Source organism: Tenrec ecaudatus, chromosome 5, assembly GCF_050624435.1.
Source record: "Tenrec ecaudatus isolate mTenEca1 chromosome 5, mTenEca1.hap1, whole genome shotgun sequence".
In the NCBI taxonomy this organism is placed as follows: Eukaryota; Metazoa; Chordata; class Mammalia; order Afrosoricida; family Tenrecidae; genus Tenrec; species Tenrec ecaudatus.
The window spans coordinates 22,187,414-22,207,773 of NC_134534.1; the positions used below are offsets into that span (position 1 = coordinate 22,187,414).

Sequence of the window (20,360 nt, forward strand, 5' to 3'; positions counted from 1 at the left end):
ACAGTGCGCTGTCATGGACCTTCCTCCCAGGTTATACGGGTTCCAGTGCATCCAGTGAGATGTTTGTTTTGGGTGCTTTTTTGACAGCAAATATCCAAACGAAAGTGGCTTAAATAGTTGGGGTTTCCTTCTGTGTCCTTGTGCCATGTAAGAGGACTGGGCATAGGTAAGCAGTCTCAAATTGATTTCACCAGCTCGAGGACGCCATCCAAGACCCTGCTTCTGGAGACCAGGCTGACTGGTCAGACAGAGCCTGGTGGAACTGCAAGCCCTTCTCATGCGGGCCTAGATCTGAACTCACCTCCACATTCGAAGAAACCAGCCATTCAAGCTCAAAAGAGCAAAGTGGTCAGGATTAGGAAAGAAGGAAGAACGGGACAGGAAAGACCTGGAGCAAGTGGGATGAACAGCATTCCAGGGAGGAGCTGAATCCGAATATGGATCGATTGTTGCAAGTAAAACTCTCATCTTGGTCTGTAACCAATCTGAATGCCTGCCACGCATTGTTCTGCGCTTTGCACATGTCCTAAACATGTGCAACCAACTCCCGAGGTCTATGTGATTGTTATCATGTTACACATAATCACAGGAATGTGCAGAAGTGTTAAGTAATAGAGGGAGGAAATGCAGAAGGCAAGATTCTAACTCAGTCATCTAACTTCAGAGGCGACACTCTGGACTTTCCCGATGTCCTGTCTGTCAACCAGCAGGATCGGGCACAGCAGGCAATTTGCTGGAGTGATCGAAAATCAGAACACGGAGCAGCTCCCAGCGATGCTATTCTCCGTCCAAAGTGCAAATGTGGCATTCTCCCCTGACTGCCGTCAAGATGCGAGCCTGGAGAGCAGAGGGGCATCCACGAGTGACAAGAATTGTTTCCTGTTATCATCAAGGTGGCATCAGCTGGGGCTGTGATCAGGGCAGGGGTTTCCCCTCCATGGCATGGGCCCCGGCAAGCAGCCAGCAGCCCTGCCTGCTACGCAGGTATCAGAAAGCCAGGGGACGCCAGGTTGAGTGATTAAAGTGTAAACCCACAAGCAGGCAGCGTTTGAATTAAGAGAGGTTCCTCAACTAGGCCCATGTTTTAGAGGCTGTTTCAATCCTCCCTCTGATTTATTTCCAAATGAGAAAACTTAGATTCACGTAGAGTAAAGTGATTTTCCCAGGCTCACCCGAGGAGCTGATGTCGGAAGCGAGGCACGTGGCAAGTTGCCTAACACCATTCTTCTCAGCTATATGATAGGGAACACAGTTACTCCAAACGCACACGATTTCTGGGAGACTTAAAATCACGATGCTGGGTGCCAGGCAGATGCAGTGTGAGTAGTGGTGAGCATTCATTTTATATCGCCCCGCGCCTATTCCGTGTTTGGGAAAAAACTTAATTAACCAAGCAGTAAAAGAGATTCAGGGTCAGTATCACAACAGAAAGCAGGCAACAGAACTTTGGGATGTAAACATTCAGAAAGAGGCACAGGAATATCCTGAATCCAAAAATCTGGTGTTTTAGGTTGGACTGTGTGTCATCCCCAGCCCCCCCCTCCACCCCAACCCCAACCCCCGCCCCCCAAAAAAGTTAAATTGGTGTCCTGGTCCTCATCTGCGCTTCTGTACCAATGAGTGAGACTTTCTTTGAGGAGGTAATGGGTTTTTTTTTTGTTGTTTTCAGTTAAATGAGGTGATATAGGAGCAGGATGGATCTTAATCCCATCTGAGTATTTTGTTTTGCTTTGTTTATGAGGAAGACACACAGGGGGAGTGGAGATGCCATGTAAAGACATCTGTGAGCAGCAAGGGGTGCCAAGGATGGCCAACAGACTCCAGTAACTAGGAGCGAGGCCACAGAAGGAAGTTGACCCGCTGAGACTCTCAGTTTCCAGAGGGGGAAAAAAGTCTCTTCTTTAAAGTCAGCCACTGTGTGCAATTTTCTCTGGTGCTAGAGGATCAGCGAATGTAAATGCTGAAGACACGTGAGGAAGAATCACATGGGAGGTACAAGAGTCTTGGCCACCATCTCAATCCCCCAATTCTGCATTGAGGTTCTTTGATAGCTCCTCATGTTTAAATGAGATGGGTACAGTTTTCATTGGCTCTTTTAGATAGGCCTTTAAAAAGTTAAAACAATTTTTCCAGGGCTGAACTCCAAAGATAAATAACTCCAAAAACATGTTCCAGACCCCTAAAGATCACTGTCTGACTTCAGGCATGAAGGCACAAGGAGTTCTTAGCACAAAGCCTGGCACGTGAGTGGTGGTTGATATTGTTGCTTGTTTCATTACTGAAATTGTTTTCTACGTATTCCTTCTGCATTAGGAGGCAAGGATGGTGGCACTGTTGCTTTGGGGGAAAAGAGAGAACCTTCTGAGTGTCTCCATTCATCAGAACCCAGACCAGGAGGGGGTGAGGGGTACACAGCCCACTGCAAAGCAGCACCTGACTTAGGTTTCTATAAGAGATAATTACAGGATGAATTGCAGCCTTCCAAAATAACCAGGAGCCTTACTGGCTTTGTGGGCTATGTGTTGGACTGCTACTGCCAAGTCAACAGTTCAAAACCAGCCAAGTGTTCAGCAGGAAAGAGAAGAGGCTTTCTAATTCTATAAAGATTGACCATCTCTGTAACCCAAGAAGGCAGTTCGCCTCTGTCCTATAGCATCACTATGAGTCTGAATTAAGTTAATGGCAGTGCTTTGGGTTTTTAGTAAAAAACAATACACTCCTGTCTTGGAAATAAGGTTTTCATTTCTATGTTACTGGAGACCTGTCCTACACTGGATCATTTTGCAATAGAAGAACATATCCATGGAAGCTCCAACATAGGAAGATAGATGTCACATGAAATTCATCAAGGAGCTGAAACAAGCCAGAACAGACCTCCCCAGAGAAAACATTCCCCTAGAGCCAGTGACCCATTCATAGTGACCCTATAGGACAGCGTAGAACTGTTCCGTGGGGTTTCCAAAGTGTAAATCTTGATAGAAGCAGACAGCCCCAGCCTTGTCCTGCAGAGCTGCTAATGACCTCAAACCACTGACCTGTCAGTAGCTTGACACTTTGTCACCACCCCCCAAAAAACCCTCACTGCCATCAAGTCAGTTTGACCGGAAGCAATCCTGTAAGACAGAGTAGACTCGCCTCTGTGGGCCTCTGACAATCTGGACAGGAGCCGAACGCCTCACCTTTCTTCTTTGCTGACCTTGCAATTAGCAGCCCAACGCAATCTGCTACCTCGCATTAATGGTGTGGCCAGAGAAGCGGAAGAGACAGGAGCTGCAGGAACTGCAGCAGCAGCAAAAACAACCAAGCAAAGAACCCCTGGGAGGGCCCGGTACCCGACCCCGGGTCAGGAGAGTCTCTGCTGGAGGAGACTGCTGAAAGAGACCTGATGGCTGAGTTGGGCCTGTCCACTGCCGGGGACCAAGCTGGGAGATAACATTCCTGTAATTACCTTAGTGAGGGCTCAGCCCATCGTGCTCCCACGGCCACTCTGATCTGTGCCCAGGCTGGCAGGTCCAAAAGCACTTGTCACGGCAGCGGTTGGCGAGTCAAACGCAATGTGGGTTCTTCCCACCACCTGGAAAGGAGATGGACGCCCACCAGTCGCTGCATGCTCCTGAGCACAGTCACAGACTTGCAGCCACTGGGTGGTAGAGGCGGAACAAGTCCTGTCTTCAGCGCCCATCCTAGCAGCGCTTCGTTTCCCTTAAGTCACCCTGCGGGAGACGGTGAGTTCTAAGAGATCTCAACACCTCCTTTGCCTCCCTTCATTACCATTTCTGTATCTCTTCTTTGGACCCTCTCTCCCCATGCAGAATTACAACACTTTAGTATTATCCTTCACCTTTTCCAGTTGCTGCTTCCCGGTGCGTAATTTAAGTTTGCGCTTCCAGCTGGCAGTCATTTGGTTCCTTCCAGACCGCATCTCTTTCAGATGTCCAACTTTTGTTCTAACTCCTTGGAAAGAGGGGGAAATACGTGGGCCCATGGGCCCACCTCTTAGAAAGCAGCTCCACTATTTTCCCATTTATCACAGCTGACAGGGCCACAGTGCAGCTAGCTCATGACAAGCAACTGAGCACCATTTCCAATATATGTATTTCCGATGTCAGTTTTCTGCATCAGCATAGACCTTTGCCTCACACCATACAGAGAAACGACTCAAATGTATGAAGACCCTAAATGTGAAACATAAAATACAATATAGGGATGTGCCTACAGGGCCGCAGTCTGGTGACGGATTGCCAGAAGACACAAGCAGCAAGGTGCAAAATAGATCGGTGGAACCGCCTACGGGAAACACTGAAGTTTATGAGTGGCTTTCTCATTTCAAAAAAGGTGAAATATCAATTGATGACTAACCTCATTCTGGACGTCCATCGACTTCACAAACGATTGAAAATGTCGAAAAGTTCATGCGCTTGAGCTCAAAGACTGGCAGTGGACCAGTGGACTGAAGAGACGGGGAAGTTCTCTGGACTGTCTTGGAGTCGGTTCAGGGAATTTTAACAGAAGCTTTGGGGATGAGAGGGTGGCTGTGAAATCTGTGGCTCGGGTTCTGACTGACCAACAGAAAGCGTGACACCTGGAAATATGCGGTGCTTTGAAAGAACAGCTCCAGAGAGACCAAACTTTTCCCCAAGGTCATTGCTGATAACAAGACATGGTGCTATTCTTACAACCCCGAAGGGAATTATCAATCAAGCTAGTGGAAGGCACCATTGCCACTTCACCCAAGAAAAGCTCGTCAAGTGAAATAAAGATCAAGATGATGCTCATTTGTTTTTGGATGTGAGGGGGGCAGTGCATTTGGAGTTTGTTCCACCAGGTTAGACTGTTAATCAAGCTTTCTATTTAGAGGTTCTGAAAAGATTACATAACAGTGTACCAAAAAAAGAGCCTGATTTGTGGCAGATGGGGGACTGGTTTTGCCACCACAACAATGCACCTGCTCACGCAGCCATCTTAGTGCGCCAGTTTTTGGTAAAACACAGCATGCCTCTCTTGCCCCACACACCTTACTCATCTGACCTCAATCTGTGTGACTTCTTTTTGTTTCTGCAAATGAAGAGGGATATGAAAGGACGGCGATTTGAGGACATAGAAGAGGTAAAGAGAAACTAAGGGAGGATGTCACCCATCCAAACAGATGAGTTTGAAAAATATTTCCAAGAATGGACTCACAGATTTGACAAATGTATTAAATGTAATGGAAAGTATTTTAAAGGTGATAAGGTCGTTTTGTTAAAAAAAAATTAAATATATAGGGAAAAATCCGGGTTGGTCTTTTTTTTGTTTGTTTGTTTTTTGTGGATACCCCCTCATGTGTTGTTAGCCAGGACCAGATTGTTTTATTTACTGACACTTTATAGTGTATTTTTAAGTCAGGAAATGATATTCCTCCTACTTTCTCCTTCAAGATTACTTTAGCTTGCACAAGTCTTAATATTATTGAATTATTCACTATTATGTGCCGATAAATCTATTTTTTAGAAAAATAGCTTTAGCTTTATGGGGTCTGTGACTCTTTCATATAAACTTAAAAGACTGAGTTTTCTATTTTGGGAATTGTGTTGTTGGGGTTTTGAGAGAGATTGCAATGAGCTTAGTTTGGAGTCACACTGATGATGAGGGTAAGTCAGAGTATTGCTCGCCGGGTTCCTGTTCATATGCATGCAGGTTCGTTCCAAATAAGACCTCTTTAAGCACGCGGTGGCATTCCGTGGATGGCTGCAGGTAAGTTCTCACAGGAACAGACTTGTCTCAGTCTCATTAAGGTGTCTCTATTATCATTTGGAAGGAGCCCTGATAGTATGGAGCTTACGCATTGGACTGCGATCCCCATGGTCAGCAGTTCAAATCCACCGGCAGCTCCTGTGAAGAAAGACTGGGCTTTCCATTCCTGTCATACTCACAGTCGCGGAAACCCACAGAGAAGCACTGTAAGACAGCAATGACTTGATGGCAATGAGTGGGGATTTTGGTTATTAGCATTTGGAGGAGGGTCAGTTTTTTTTTTGTTTTTTTTTTAATTTTAACAATTTATTGGGGCTGATACAATTCTTTTCACAGTTCATACATATACATACATCAATTGTATAAAGCACATCTGTACAGTCTTTGCCCTAATCATTTTTTTCTCTTTTCTTCTTTTACATTTTATTAGGGACTCAAACAACTCTTACCACAATCCATACATATACATACATCAATTGTATAAAGCACATCCATACATTCCCTGCCCCAATCATTCTCAAGGCATTTGCTCTCCACTTAAGCCCCTTGCATCAGGTCCTCTTTTTTTCCCCCCCTCCCTCCCCATTCCCCCCTCCCTCATATGCCCTTGGTAATTTATACATCGTTATTTTGTCATATCTTGCCCTATCCGGAGTCTCCCTTCCCCCCTTCTCTGCTGTGGAGGGTCAGTTTTAATGGAAGCCGCAGTCCACCAATGCTGTACAAGTTTATTTAGACTGAGGATGTTGGAGGTGGAGGTGTTTCTGGATTGGGTTCAACTTCTCCATCGAGTGCAACGTCAGGGTTAAATGAAATGATGCTTTCTAGGCCAGTCCTTTCTGCCTTTTGCATTTCCATTTCCTGTCCATTCAACAGTTACTCATTCATGATCTTCACTTAAAGACATGATCCTGCTTGAGGCCCTGATCTCTGAGGCAAGGACTGATATTCTGTTTCCGTGTGACCTTGCCTCCTATCTCATTCCCGCTCAAAAGGAAGCCTGGCCAGACGGTAGCCTTAACTTGTCCATTTATGATGCATCAGATGCTGGCAGCCTCACACATCATTTTTACTGATTCAATTCCTGTGGTCAATCTCAATTTAAATGTGCTATTACACACTGTCTTTACTTAGTTTACATGTGTTGTTTTCGTCACAAATCAATACATTAGCAAATGTCACCAACTAGCGGAAGAAGGATGTTTCCAGTGCAATCTGCCACTATTTCATTGAGAACAGTTTGCTGCTCTCACTAATCGGGGAGCTTGTTCTTCCTAAGGTGGTGAATTAATAGCTGAGAATGGATGTTGTGAAGTGGAACTTTGAATGTAACAGATTTGCAAGTACTATGAATATAAAAATCAAAGTTACTCCAGGTTTTGCTAATCTATTGATAATATCTGGCAAGGCTAGAAGCCTTTTAATACTGACTGGTTCTAATTCATTTCTACAAATGTATTCTTTTGTATTTTGTACGCACAACATGTCACCAAGAGAATCCAGTGCCGGTAACAGGACACCATGTCAGGTCAAGGGAAGATTCATGACAAAGAGGAAGACCTCAACACAGTGGATTGACAAAGAGTTTGAACAGTGGGTTAAAACACAGTACAGATTGTCAGTTGTAAGAATGGTGCAAAACTAAATAATGTTCATTCTGTTGTATCCTGAATCAGAACCACCTGCACAGCACCTACTGACAATGTGAAAGGTTAGTAGTGGAATGTTGCTTACATAAAAGTGAAATTTGCTCTCGTTGTATTGTGTAGTATCAGATTGAGAATTTCCTACTAAAATTTGTGTTGAATCTCCAATTTATTATTCACACAGTGTGCTAAGAATCTTTTTATCACAATACTATTTTGAAAGTGCTAGAGTGAATTCTAGTGTATATATATTTCAAATATACATTTACATAGTATTTTATGTATTGATATGTCTTGAGCAGTTATTAATTGGACAGCATTTTCACTTTAGATTTAATTGTCAATGAATACATAGAATAGTATAGTATCGATAATTTTTTTTATTCCCCTAGTCCCTCCCCTTCCTATTAGGTCGATAATTTTAAAACTAATTACAAAATCTTAGAATGGACCAAATTGGAGTTAATATACAAATGCAACTTATTTGTAATAAAATGGATAAATACGGTGGCTGCATTTTATCAGATGAAACTATTCCTAGTTACACACTTGCAGAATATACATTTGGGATCAAAGAGTGAAAAACAGGAACAAAGTGGCTTGATCCTGTTCCATTAAGGCCAAGGAGGCCGAGGTAGTTTATTGTGCCTACCTAGCCAATTGCTCTACAGACTACCCGGCGGCCCTCAAGGACTGCCAGTGTCTCACAACTATCTCTTGAGAGTGAGTTGCACTGAGCCATTTGTACTGCGTTATCATTTAAGTAGCTGCTTATTTCTTATGTTATATATCTCTCTGTACAAACATATATATATATAATTATTAGTATTCAGGTTTTGTTTCTCTAGAGAACCCTAACACAGAGGTGAAACTGGGACAGAACCAAATATTTTAAGTTTAGATTAGCCAGAATGGAAAAAAAATAATACTTTGGAACCCTGGTGCTTACTAATGAGTATTTCTATATAATCAAGCTTGCGTTATATTCCCATGATTCATGGATGGGCTTCTTTGCGCAGAATGCCAGAAACAAAATGAGTTTGCAACTGCATGTTTCTCTTTCTGCATCTGTGCCTCTGAAAAGATATCACTGAACAAAAGGGAAAGGGATAGCCAAAATGTTTGTGATACTTTTTGTCTGGAAAGTAAAAAACAAAAAATAATGCATCCAGTTTCAAGTTTTCCCTTTTAAATGTTCTTTCTTTCAATTCACAATGCGGTGCCTGTATAATCAAATTATTCATATGAATATTAACCAATGTCTGCAGTTCAATATTCTGCAAGGAACTGAGCTTATAAAACGAACCACCTTGCGCAGTTTCTAAAGACACCAACATAATGATTTACACAGACTAACCTTGAGAATGACTGCTGCCACACGATTAGTGACGTAGAATATTTTTCCAAAAACAGCTCACAAAGAACTCTACCAACTGTCGTCAGCAGTGGGTTCAAGACTTTTAAGACATCAGTCTTATTAGGGAGTATAAGGAGAGTCTTGGGGGAAATTGAGTGAAAACTTCCAGGCACCTTCTGTATCCTCTTCTTATGCTGATAGGCCAACAGCTCAAATGCAGGATGCCTCACGTTTCAGAGGGCAGATGTCAGAATGCTGCCCATTGCTCGCCTGACATTGTTCTGTAAGCTGAACATGCTAATAACTCAAATGTACACAGAGAAGAAAGGATTAAGGCTAGAAGAAATTGCCTACTGTGGGGAAAAAAAGTTACACACTGAACTTGGTCCAGATCATTCTCAAATCCTGTCTTGAGCACCTTATGACACCTTATTCCTGGGGCAGGAATCTTGTAGTCTCTAAGCTTCACACAGTGATTAGGCCAGGTTCACAAGCATAACACACTCTGTGAGTCCAACAGTCTTCTAACCAATTTATTCCAACGGGCATTCACACATATCAATAGCAAGTCAAGAAAAAACCCAGCAAGATTTACCCACATGAGCCAGGGAGGGAGGGAGAGTTCTGTTCTCCCCCTCTGGGCATTTAGCTGGATTTTTATACAATTTAGGGATGGGAGTAGCCATAGGAATGGTCATGTGGGTGTTTAGTCCAATAAAGGGTGTAACCTCAAGTGTTTAGTCCCATAGCCTTGAATTCTGGCCAGTTTCGGCATCCATTTTGGTGTTCACGTCTTTTTTTTTTAATGAACATGATTTTATTTTTTAATCATTTTATTGTGGGCTTGTACAATGCATATCACAATCCATACATACATCCATTTTGTCGCACATTTGCACATTTGTTGCCATCATCCTCAAAACATCTGCTTTCCACTTGAGCCCCTGGCATCAGCTCATTTTTCCCCTTCCTCCCCCTCCCCCCCTCCCTCATGCACCCTTGGTAATTTACAAGTCAATATTATTTTGTCATATCTTACACTAACGTATCCCTTCCCCCACTTTTCTGTTGACCAGCCTCCAGAGAGGAGGTTATATGTAGATCCTTGTAATCAGTTCCCCCTTTCTACCCCACCTCCACTCCATCCTCAGTACCACCCCTCTCACCACAAGACCCGAAGGGGGTCATCTGTCCTGTATTCCCTGTGTTTCCAGTTCCCATCTGTACCAGTGTACATCCTCCGGTCCAGGCTGGATTTGTAAGGTAGAATTAGGACCATGATATTTGTGGGGAGGAAACACTTAAGAACTAGAGGAAAGTTGTATGTTTCATCATTGCTACACTGTCCCCTGACCGGCTCATCTCCTCCCTGACACCCTTTTGTAAGGGGATGTCCAGTTGCCCACAAATGGCCTTTGGGTCCCCACTTTGCACTCCCCCTCATGCAAGATGATGTGATTTTTGTTCCTTGATGCTTGATAGCTGATCCCTTTGACACCTTGTAATCATACAGTCTGGTGTGCTTCTTCCGTGTGGGCTTGGTTGCTTCTCAGCAGGCATCAAAGAAAAATCATATCATGTGTGCTCTCCTTCCCTATATGACTGCTGAGGACTAATGGGGGCATAGCAAGTGTGGTGAAGAAAGCTGATGGTGCCCGGCTATCAAAAGACATAACATCTGGAATCTTAAAGGCTTGAAGACAAAGAAGCAGCCACTTCTTTATTCTTGGTGACCATCTTGTCAGCCTTTTTACTGGGTTATTCCATTTTGTAGGCTCTATTCAAACCCTCATGCAGATAAAACAATTTGCATTCATTTTCCAAAGAGAAAGACCACACCCATTCTGTTATCCTTTGTCTTTCAAAAGCCCTTTATTTTTCAAAACGAGTGTTTATACAGTTGCACACATTATACCTAGCATCCAAAATCCCTAGCTTTCTTTCCTGCCCATATTTTTTGGCATTAAAAAAGTAGCCCTTGTAAGTGGCAGGTAGTTTTCTTTGTTTAGCAATAAGAACCATTGAACCATCTAAAGAGTTAACACAGGAGTTATATTAGTTAGGAATGCCTTGAACCACGCTATGTAACATCAACTCAAACTGGGAAAGGAGACTTTAATCAGGAGGATTTTAGGGCATTCCATGAGACCCTGAGGTTTGAGACAGCTCAATCCAGGGGGCAGAAGGGAGAACATCATCTCTCCTTCTGTGTTCCGTCCCTGAGTCCAAATCCGCTCAAAGGCGGTAGGTTTGGGTTTCATACATCTTTTGCACTTTCTCCTGTACCAACTGTCTTCCCAATTCCTCCTCCACCACCACCACCTCTCACACAGAGAAACCGTATCCATCCTCAGGAAATACTATGACCTCGTCCCTTATCTCCGGTTCAAAAGATCCTAAGGAAAAACTGACCAGCCTGCCTTGATCTGTAGGACACCCCCTCCCCTCCCAGAGGAGGGCGACCTCAATAGCAGGTTCTTGCAAGAGGGTGTGGTTAGAATCCACTGAGAACAAAATGGGCCCATTGTCACCCAATTTGGACTCAGGGTGATACCATGTGTTACAGAGCAAAGCCGAGTTCCAAAGCTGTTTCTTGGCCGATTGCCAGGCTTCTTTCACAGAACCTCTGGGACGGTTCGAACGGCCAGTCTTTAGGCTGTGCCACCCGGGGACCTAGTTGGGATCTGGGCAGAAGTAGATCTCACCCCCGCCCCCCCCCCCAAAAAAAAAAAAGATGACTGCTGGTGAGATACTAGAGCGACAAAGCAAGAGGAAGAGAGCGAGAGAAGGCACGGGACAGATTCTGAAATTCTTTTAGCTGGCAGAACATGACACTGGCATGCTGGAAACTCGCATGAAGGCACCTTTTGATACATTCCCCTTACATCCATTTCCAGCCAAAACAATGAATAAATTTGAAACTTGATTACACACCATTGTCCCTCCCACCTCTCTCACACGTTTCTGTCACATTCCCACGGCAGCTGTGCTGTCAGTCCCCAAGTTGACCCCCAGAGCATTCATACGGTGACAGTCAGAATGTTTTGGAACTGTCACCATGCGTTTTCGGGTTCAGACTTTCACAGGTGCGTTTTGTTATTCCTGGTCCACAGCATCATCTTCCTGGCCTAGAGAATCGGCTGCAATTTCGCAGACATTCTCGCTTCTCAATTGCTGCATTTTCGCGTTTAAATCCAGTAACGTTCTGGTCAGTTGGTGGTTTTGGAGATGCATTTCCACCTAAAAGTGAAGGGAAAGTAGGGGGGGGTGAGTTTTATTAGTCTGAGAGGGAAATTAAATGAAACCGCTCCCTGACTGCACTGAAAAAAATAAGGGATTTATAAGAAAGGAGAAGATATTAAAAAAGATGAATTTCTCATCTTATTCTCCGTCCCTGCCTGCTGGGCTATAAAACTGACTTTCCAGGTGACAAGGTAAACTCTGGCCATGCTGATCGCTGTTAAAGCGACCTTGAAATGAAAACAAAAACAGCTGATGCACGAAGCTGTCCACATGAAAAATATCTATGCATAGAAGGCTGTTTTCAAGCATAGACGTGCAGTCTGCGATGAAATTATTTATCTTTATGAGCTTCCTGAGCTGCAGGTAAATGCCCGGGGCCACCTGAGCATTCAGGACCCAGACCCATTTACTTGATTACTTGTCATTTCAAGTTTTCAGGATTTCAAATGGTTCCCCTGCCGAGCAAAAGCATCCAACGACACCTCAGAGGCCCATGTACAGTTATGTGTACTTATATAATCTAACTCTCTCCACTCCCGGGTGAAGCCCGTTACACAGCAGGCTGATTTATATGCCCTTCCAATGGGGCTTTATGAAGAGCCTTGTGTTCCAAAATAGATGCCTAAGGTGGTTTATCTAAGAAGCAATCCAACAAAGGGGAGCTGAGCACAACAAGCTGTCATATGGAATTACGACGGCTGGAAACTTAGGATCAGCCATATGCAAATTTCTTCAATGACAGCCTTGTTTAATGACGCTGCTGAAGAACTTGCTATCTCCGCTTGAGACCCACGTCAGCTCTCTGATAGAAATCACTCCAGGCTGCGCACAGGCGTTCTGCTGGCAAAATCAAACATTGGGGAGTTGGGGTGAGGGGCAGTGTCCCTTCCCAACTCAACATAAAATCATTGGATAAAAATATTTGAGTTTTAGAAGCAAATAAGCCCACAAGGAAGAAGCACACCGGCCAGTGCGATCACGAGGTGCCAAGGGACCAGGTATAAGGCATCATTCAAAAAAAAAAAAGATATAAGTGTGTGTATGTATGTGTATATGTATATATGTATATGTATATATGTATATATATATCATATTAAATGAAGGGGGAAGTGCAGAGTGGAGACACAAGGCCCAAGTGTCGACCAATGGAGATCCCCTCATAGAGGGGTTTAGGAGAGGAGATGGGTTAATTAGGGTGTGAGGTAGTATCGATGAAGAACACAGCTTTCCCCCAGATCCTGGATGCTTCCTCCCCCCAACTACCATGATCCGAATTCTACCTTGCAGGGCTGGATAGGACAGAGGCTGTACACTGGTACATACGAGGGTTGGAGGTACAGGGAATCCAGGGTGGATGATACCTTCAGGACCAAGGGTGTGAGGGCCGATGCTGGGAGAGTGGAGGGTGAGTGGGTTGGAAAGGGGGAACTGATTACAAGGATCCACATGTGACCTCTTCCCTGGGAGAGGGACAGCAGAGAAGGGGGGAAGGGAGACTCCGGATAGGGCAAGATATGACAAAATAACGATGTATAAATTACCAAGGGCACTTGAGGGAGGGGGGAAAGGGGAGGGAGGGGGAAAAAAAAGAGGACCTGATGCAAGGGGCTTAAGTGGAGAGCAAATGCCTTGAGAATGATTGGGGCAGGGAATGTATGGATGTGCTTTATACAATTGATGTATGTATATGTATGGACTGTGATAAGAGTTGTATGAGTCCCTAATAAAATGTAAAAAAAGAAAAGAGAAAAAAATGATTAGGGCAAAGACTGTACAGATGAGCTTTATACAATTGATGTATGTATATGTATGAACTGTGAGAAGAATTGTATGAGCCCCAATAAATTGTTAAATAAATATTTGAGTTTTCCTGGAGGGTATTTGTATGTGTTCTTCAGCACCTGGTACCACTTCCCTGACCGCAACCACGAGCAAAGAATAAAGGAAATGAACAGCCAGCAGCCCCAGCCCAGGGGCTCCACAAAGCCCCTGCCCCTGCCCCGTGCTTAGAGGAAACTCTGTGCTCGCTGGTGACACAGATTCTCTAAGCCTGGCCAGCTTCTCCAGCTTTGGTTCCTGACGCTTTCACCACAGGAGCCTCAGCTGTAGTTGATCAGAAACCTTGTTGGTCTCTGAGTAAATGCTATGCTGAACCAGCCCTCCTTCCGTCCTTGCACCTCTCTTCCTGTTGAATTCCTATCCAACCGTCAAGATTCCACTCCAACGCCACCTCTCCTCAGAAGCCCTCCCTGATTGCCCCGGGTCCCCTTTACCGGCTTTTCCACTGTGCTCTGTACATGGGCCTCTCATAGCAGAGTCTAAGGTGAACCGGTGACGTGGAGGGAAGTTTGCCTCTCATTCATAACTGTCTTCCCAACAATGAGTGCTCTGCTTGAACAGCTGAATCTGGGAGCTGTTGATCCTCTGGGGTGGAACTACTTATACCAAACTAAACCCCAAACCCACTGCCATTGGGTCGATTTCAACTCACAGAGACCTGGAGAGCAGAGAGCACACTAGAACTGTCCCTGTAGGTTTCTGAGCCTGTACATCGTTATGGGAGTAGAAAGTCTCATCTTTCTTCCTCAGGGAGGTTGGTGGATTTGAACTACTGACCTTGCTGCTAGCAGCCCAAGGCATAACCCACTACTCCACCAGAGCTCTTGTATGCAAAGATGGGGTTCCTATATTCTATGACATGAATAAAGTAAAATAAATCACACAGATTTAGGCAATTCAAGCACTTGTTCTTTTAACTTTGCTGTGATAGTGAGTCCCTTTGAGAATCTGGGGAACGCTATGAACCTCTCTGGGAAAATATGCTCCTTATGCATGAACCATGTGTACAATTTTCAGTATAAAAAACAAAAACCAAACTCATTGCCATCAAATCAATGCCAATTCATACTGACCCTATAGGACAGGGTAGAACTGCCCCCTGTGAGTTGCCAAGACTGTAGAAAGCCTCTGGCTTTCTGCTGCAGATCAGCCGGTGGTTTAAAACTGGGGACCTTTCAGACTGCAGCCCAACATGTCACTCTGGGCCACCAGGGCTCCTGGTGTCCTCATAAAGCACTAATAATAACTCCTTGCTGTTGAGTCCACTCTGACTCCAAACACCCTATAGGATGGAGTAAAACTGCCTCCTTGAGTTTCCAAGGATATAAATCTCTCCAGAAGCAGAATGCCTCATCTCTCTCTCCAGGAGGAGCTGGTGAATTTGAACTGCAACCTTTGCAGTTAGCAGCCCAAAGAGTTATCCGCTATGCCACCAGCGCTCCTTCAGAATCCCTAAAATCGCCTTAGAATCAATGCATCCCTTTAAGGCCAATTCAAACAACAAATAATTAAGCCTAACTTAAGCAATGACACATTTCTAAATTTCATTAAACATATTAATTTCTCCTCGCACAATACTACCCTAACACATAACAGAGGTACATATCCGTGTGATGTATGCCGCGTCCTGTAGAAACCCAGCTGCTGGCCATGATCAGCACAGATGCTATAAAGCTAAAGAATCCGCCCCCTGCCTCCTCTCACCAAGCACACATTGGCAAAACAATAGGCCATGGGGCACATCATCTGTGTGTGTGCAATTTTTTCTCATTCTTCCCAGGAAAAATCTTTGCCCTGAAGTGCAAATGACTGAAGCAACGTTGATACATATACATTGTCCTTATTATACAATTCATCTCCAGGCCTATTATAATAACGAAGCTCTCAGCTTCCAACCAAAAGGTTAATGGCTCAAACTCACTAGCCGCTCTGTGGAAGACAAGATGTGGCAATCTGCTCCTGGAGAGATTACCTCCTAGGACGCCTACGCAGCAGCCCTTGGCCTTGGCAGGTCCCTATGAGTCCCAGGGGACTAGGACGCATGCAACAACCTCACAATGGTAAGAGCTGCTATCGAAATACCACTCTATGTTGCAGGCATTTTATATCGCATGACTCCATATCCTGGCATCCATCTGATGAGATGCCACCTCCACTTTACAGGTAAGAAAGATAAAGACGCAGAGCTGCTAATGAACATTTTCAAAGACAACAGTAAAGGCTGACACTAGGATTTGAACTCTCCTCTGTTTGAAGTTTTAATCCCCATCTCTTCCCACACCTCCCAAATCAAAACCAAAATGACAACCATCAAACTGGTTCAGAGCCTTGGTGGCATAGTGGATTACTCACTGGGCTACAGGCAGAAAGATGAGATTTTTCTACTCCCATAAAGATTTATAGTCTCGGAAATCCACAAAGGCAGTTCTGCTTTGTCTTCAGGGTCGCTAAAGTCCCACAACGAACCCCTATATATAACTTGCCCACAATTCCATGGCTAGGGAAACCTGTGAGGATGTTAAGGTTAGTTAGTACAGGCCTCAGAGTGGATTCAATAAGTTATCTGCACTGGATTTAAATGTGAGTCAATTGAAGGGGAAATGAACTCTTGAGGTCAGAAGAGGTGGTGGTTAGGCCAGAGCCCTCCCAGTTTGGCTTCACCCTCCTGAGCCTTTACCAATAAATAGGTGTCCCCACTAGCCAGCTGATCTGCTCAGGAAGAAAGTTAAGTGTTTATTCAATATGGTCACATCAGAAATGGCACAACCCTCTCCGAGATAGATGGGTGGCAGGTGTAAAATTAGATTTACTACACCTTCCGGACCTCGAGAGAGTTTCTGTTATGGCTTTTAAGCTGGAAAATTTACTGCTGGCTGAGTCTGTTGTATAGTAGCGGTGGACATTCGCTTAACCCGCAGGACACACTAGTCAAATGAGTTCATTCAACTCTCCACCACAGGTGTTGACAGGCAGCATCACTTTGAATGGTTCCACTCGTTTTGTCAAATTTAGGTTTTTAAAAATACGACAGGATTCTGAAATATTTACCGACACATCCACTTCATAGGCAGGTTTATCTTGTATAGTGTCCAAAAGCTAGCAAACCAAACCAAACTCACTGCCATCAGATCCTAACCGACTCACAGCGACCCTGTAAGCCAGGCTAGAGCTGGCCCCTTGAGTTTCTGAGACTGATACTCTTTACAGTAGAAAGCTCTGTCTTTCTCCCACGGGCAGGGGGCTGGTTTCAAACTGCCAGCCTCGTTGTTCACCGCCAAACCAGGAACCACTCTGCCACCTGGTGCACGTCTTACAAAATGCTTAGTGTCCCCAGTTTTCTGAATTCTAGCCAAGAGGCAATATAATGCTTGCGGGATATAAAGAATGAGTGCAATATACTCTCCAGCCATACCAAGATATAACTTATTTTCATTCAAATTTCCTCCTTCACATGCCACACAAACGCCTGCCAAAAGTTCTCCATCTTGGGGGCGGGGGAGTCTAAAATGGGGCTGGTGAGATTCGAGGTGCCTTTCCTGCCAGCGGATGCTGGGGGCCTGGGGGCGACCAGCCCCGTGTCTAGGTGTGAGCTGGTGTCCGGGGAAGACCAAGCCCGAGCGCAGCGCTCATTCCCAAGACCGGCCTCCCCAAGCCCTCGGCGCGGGCCGACCCCCAGGTCGCGGGGAAGAGCAGCGCGCAGGCAAGGCCTGGGAGCCGGCGCGGCCCGCGCGCTCACCAGCTCGGCGCGCAGCGCGGCCAGGGCTCCCTCGACGCGCGCCCGGGCCCTGTCCTCGCGCTCCGCCGCCGCCGCCGCCGCCGCCGCCACCCGCGTGCGTCTGGAGTCTGCTCGCGGCCCCACGCGCAGGAAGACGCGCGCCAGCCGCCGCCGGACGTCTTCCAGCAGCCTGCGGGACCCGGGGCCCTCCTCCTGGGCGTCGGGGTTCATGCTGTCCCGGGAAGCCCAGCGCGGGGTCCGCAGGAGCGTCTCGGAGCTGCGGGGTTGGCCGGCCTGCGCGCTAGCCTGGAAGACCCGGGTGGAGAGGTCAGGCCTCAGCCTCCCGGAGCCTTATTTCTGCCGGTCGGGGATGCTCCAGGGCTCTCAACCGGAGCTCCGCCCTCCACGCCTCTTAATCCCAAAAGAAGCAGGTGGTTCCCTGACCTCAGAGGAGAGGTTTTAACTAAGTAACTTTTTCTTCCTCTTTGGAATGTCAGGGCGGAACTGCTCCAGGAGAAGGCTTGAGGCCGAGCTGTTTGAGGTCGAATGTAGCAGGTTGTGTCCCAGCGGCATCTCCTACTTCATTTACTCTTGATTTGCTTTCTTGCGCCAGGTCCCCAGCTACTCTCCGTCATCAAGTGGGAGACCCTGGCCCCGCGTGCTGTTCGCCTCCAAGGCACGCAATGGATGCACCCACGAGTATGAACCTCGATCCTCTTTTTCTGTTCTCGACTCCGTTCTGAGATGTTACATTTTAGCAAGGAGTCAAAATAGAAACTAGAATGCAGGCTTACCCCAAAGTAGGTCATTTTATACTATCTAGTTCAGTGCTGTCATGCGCTAAGGTTGCTCATCTGCCCTTTGCCAGTGAACACAACTGCTTTTCTTTGACCTGATGGGCAGCTTTTAAAACATGTTAACATATTTAGACAATCCAAATTTTGTGTCATCATAAATAATTTTTTAAAAACCCAGTGACAGAACAATATATTGCTCTTCTCATGGAACCACAAAGGATCCAGAGAAGGAAATAAACTGCAGGTTGAATTGGCTTCATGAACTTCCACCTCCCTTGTCATGAGCCCACTCACTACCATTGCGGACATTGTGGTCAGGGGCCCAATGGATGGATTTTGATCCAAAGGAGAAAAGTAAATGTAGAGTGAAACTTCAGATTACTTTTGGAAACCAGATTTACTGGACATGTTGAACCTGGCAGGATCCCCACTCCCCAGATCCGTTGCCTGGAAACAACTTTTAAACCTTGAACGAAAACAACGGCCTCAAGTCATCTTTAAACTCAGCAACAGTTTAGTTCAGCAAGTAATGTTTTTGCCTTGCGGACTGTGCCCGTTAAAGAATCGCCTGTGTGAGATAAAAATGGCAACAGGACTCTGATGCACAGAGGAGAACTGTAAGGACCGAGTCTAGGTTAACACGGGGTGAAATATTCCTGGCAGGGATGGTGAGAATGAGGCACGGTTTTTCCCCTCCAGAAGCTTACAACCTAGGTGTGATCGTTAAGGTTTCTTCAACGTGGCTGGACCAGGATTCTCAGTGGTTTGGCCATTAAGGCTTGGCAATACCCTTGATTAGATCTACCATAATGTAATCACCATGTCTTGGGCAGCTAACGGCAAAGTCAGCCATTCAAATCCACCAACCACTCTGGGAGAGAGATGAGGCTTTCTGCTCCTGTAAAAAGTTACAGTCTCAGAAGCCCACAGAGGCAGTTCTACCCTGTTCTACAGGATTGCTATGAGTCAAAATCAACTTCATGGAAGTGAGATGTGTGTGTGTGTTCAATCCCTTCCAGAATGAGATCTGCTATGAACAGGCAATCAATTAAAAGAAATTTCCCTCAGATGTGTGGCCTACTTCCAATATAAATAGATACTGTGGAAAAGCTGCGTGCCTTTTTGCTGAATCTGGCTTGCTAAGCTGCAGTTCTTTAAACTTGAGCTAAATGTCTGCCTTACCTGAGGATCATGGAAGCCATCAGTGGCCTGCTATCTTATTTGCAGGCCTTGTGTAATAGGTAGGTTTATTATGCCAACCTGGCCAATAGGAACAGGTGGGATTAATAAGGTCACAGTTTAATTGAAGGGCAAAGAGACAAATGGCTCAGCAAGGTCTGCCTCTCGCTTGAGCTTGAGGCTGGCGGGAGGATCCTGTCATCTTGCGTTGTTTGCGTTCAATATCCCATCAGGGGCCTGCTTCGCTAAGCTCCTGTGCTGCTGACCGTTGGTGGCCTGTCCTGCTGTTTGCTGCCTGTGGCCAGACTGCCTGTATTGCCCTAGGGAAGAATCAGCTACTTCCTTGACCTTGGACCCAGCAGCCCTTGTGAGTAGAAGAACTTCCAGTATATTAACTGTCTCTTAGAAGTGAGTTGAACTGAGCCCTCTGTATTGCTGTGTGGACTAATTATCTGTTATATTCATTCATGCTGTGTGTGTATGTGTGTGTGTATATATATATATATCATCAGATGTATGTTTGGCTTCTCTAGAGGACTTGTCTCACACACTTTGGATCCACTCACTTCTGCAGCCACAAACTGGATTTGTCAACCTTAGATTCATTTCTTTCATCAAACAAAGGCCTCTCATCTTTCTGCTAATCTTGGATTCATCAACCCCTAGGGGCAGCTGCTATGTCAGACAGAAGTATTCAGCTTAACAATTGACCCACAGCCTTGTAACTTGCCTGCTTCTACAATTGAGTGAGCCATTTTCATGATATATATGTATATATACATATATAATCAGTGTTTTTATTTTCCTAGAGTACACAGAATAAGATACAGGGAAAACAAAGTTACTCATTC

General features: G+C 45.4%; 1 protein-coding gene across 1 annotated transcript; it reads right to left on the reverse strand.

Annotated features, from left to right (window-relative positions):
- Positions 1–11,832: 11,832 nt before the first annotated feature.
- On the reverse strand, positions 11,833–17,764 carry AARD (alanine and arginine rich domain containing protein). The gene is made up of 2 exons (XM_075550544.1): positions 17,555–17,764; positions 11,833–11,976 (listed from the first exon to the last, which is right to left on the reverse strand). Exons 1-2 carry the CDS (start codon positions 17,762–17,764, stop codon positions 11,833–11,835), a joined length of 354 nt encoding a protein of 117 aa, XP_075406659.1.
- Between the last annotated feature and the right edge of the window lie 2,596 nt (positions 17,765–20,360).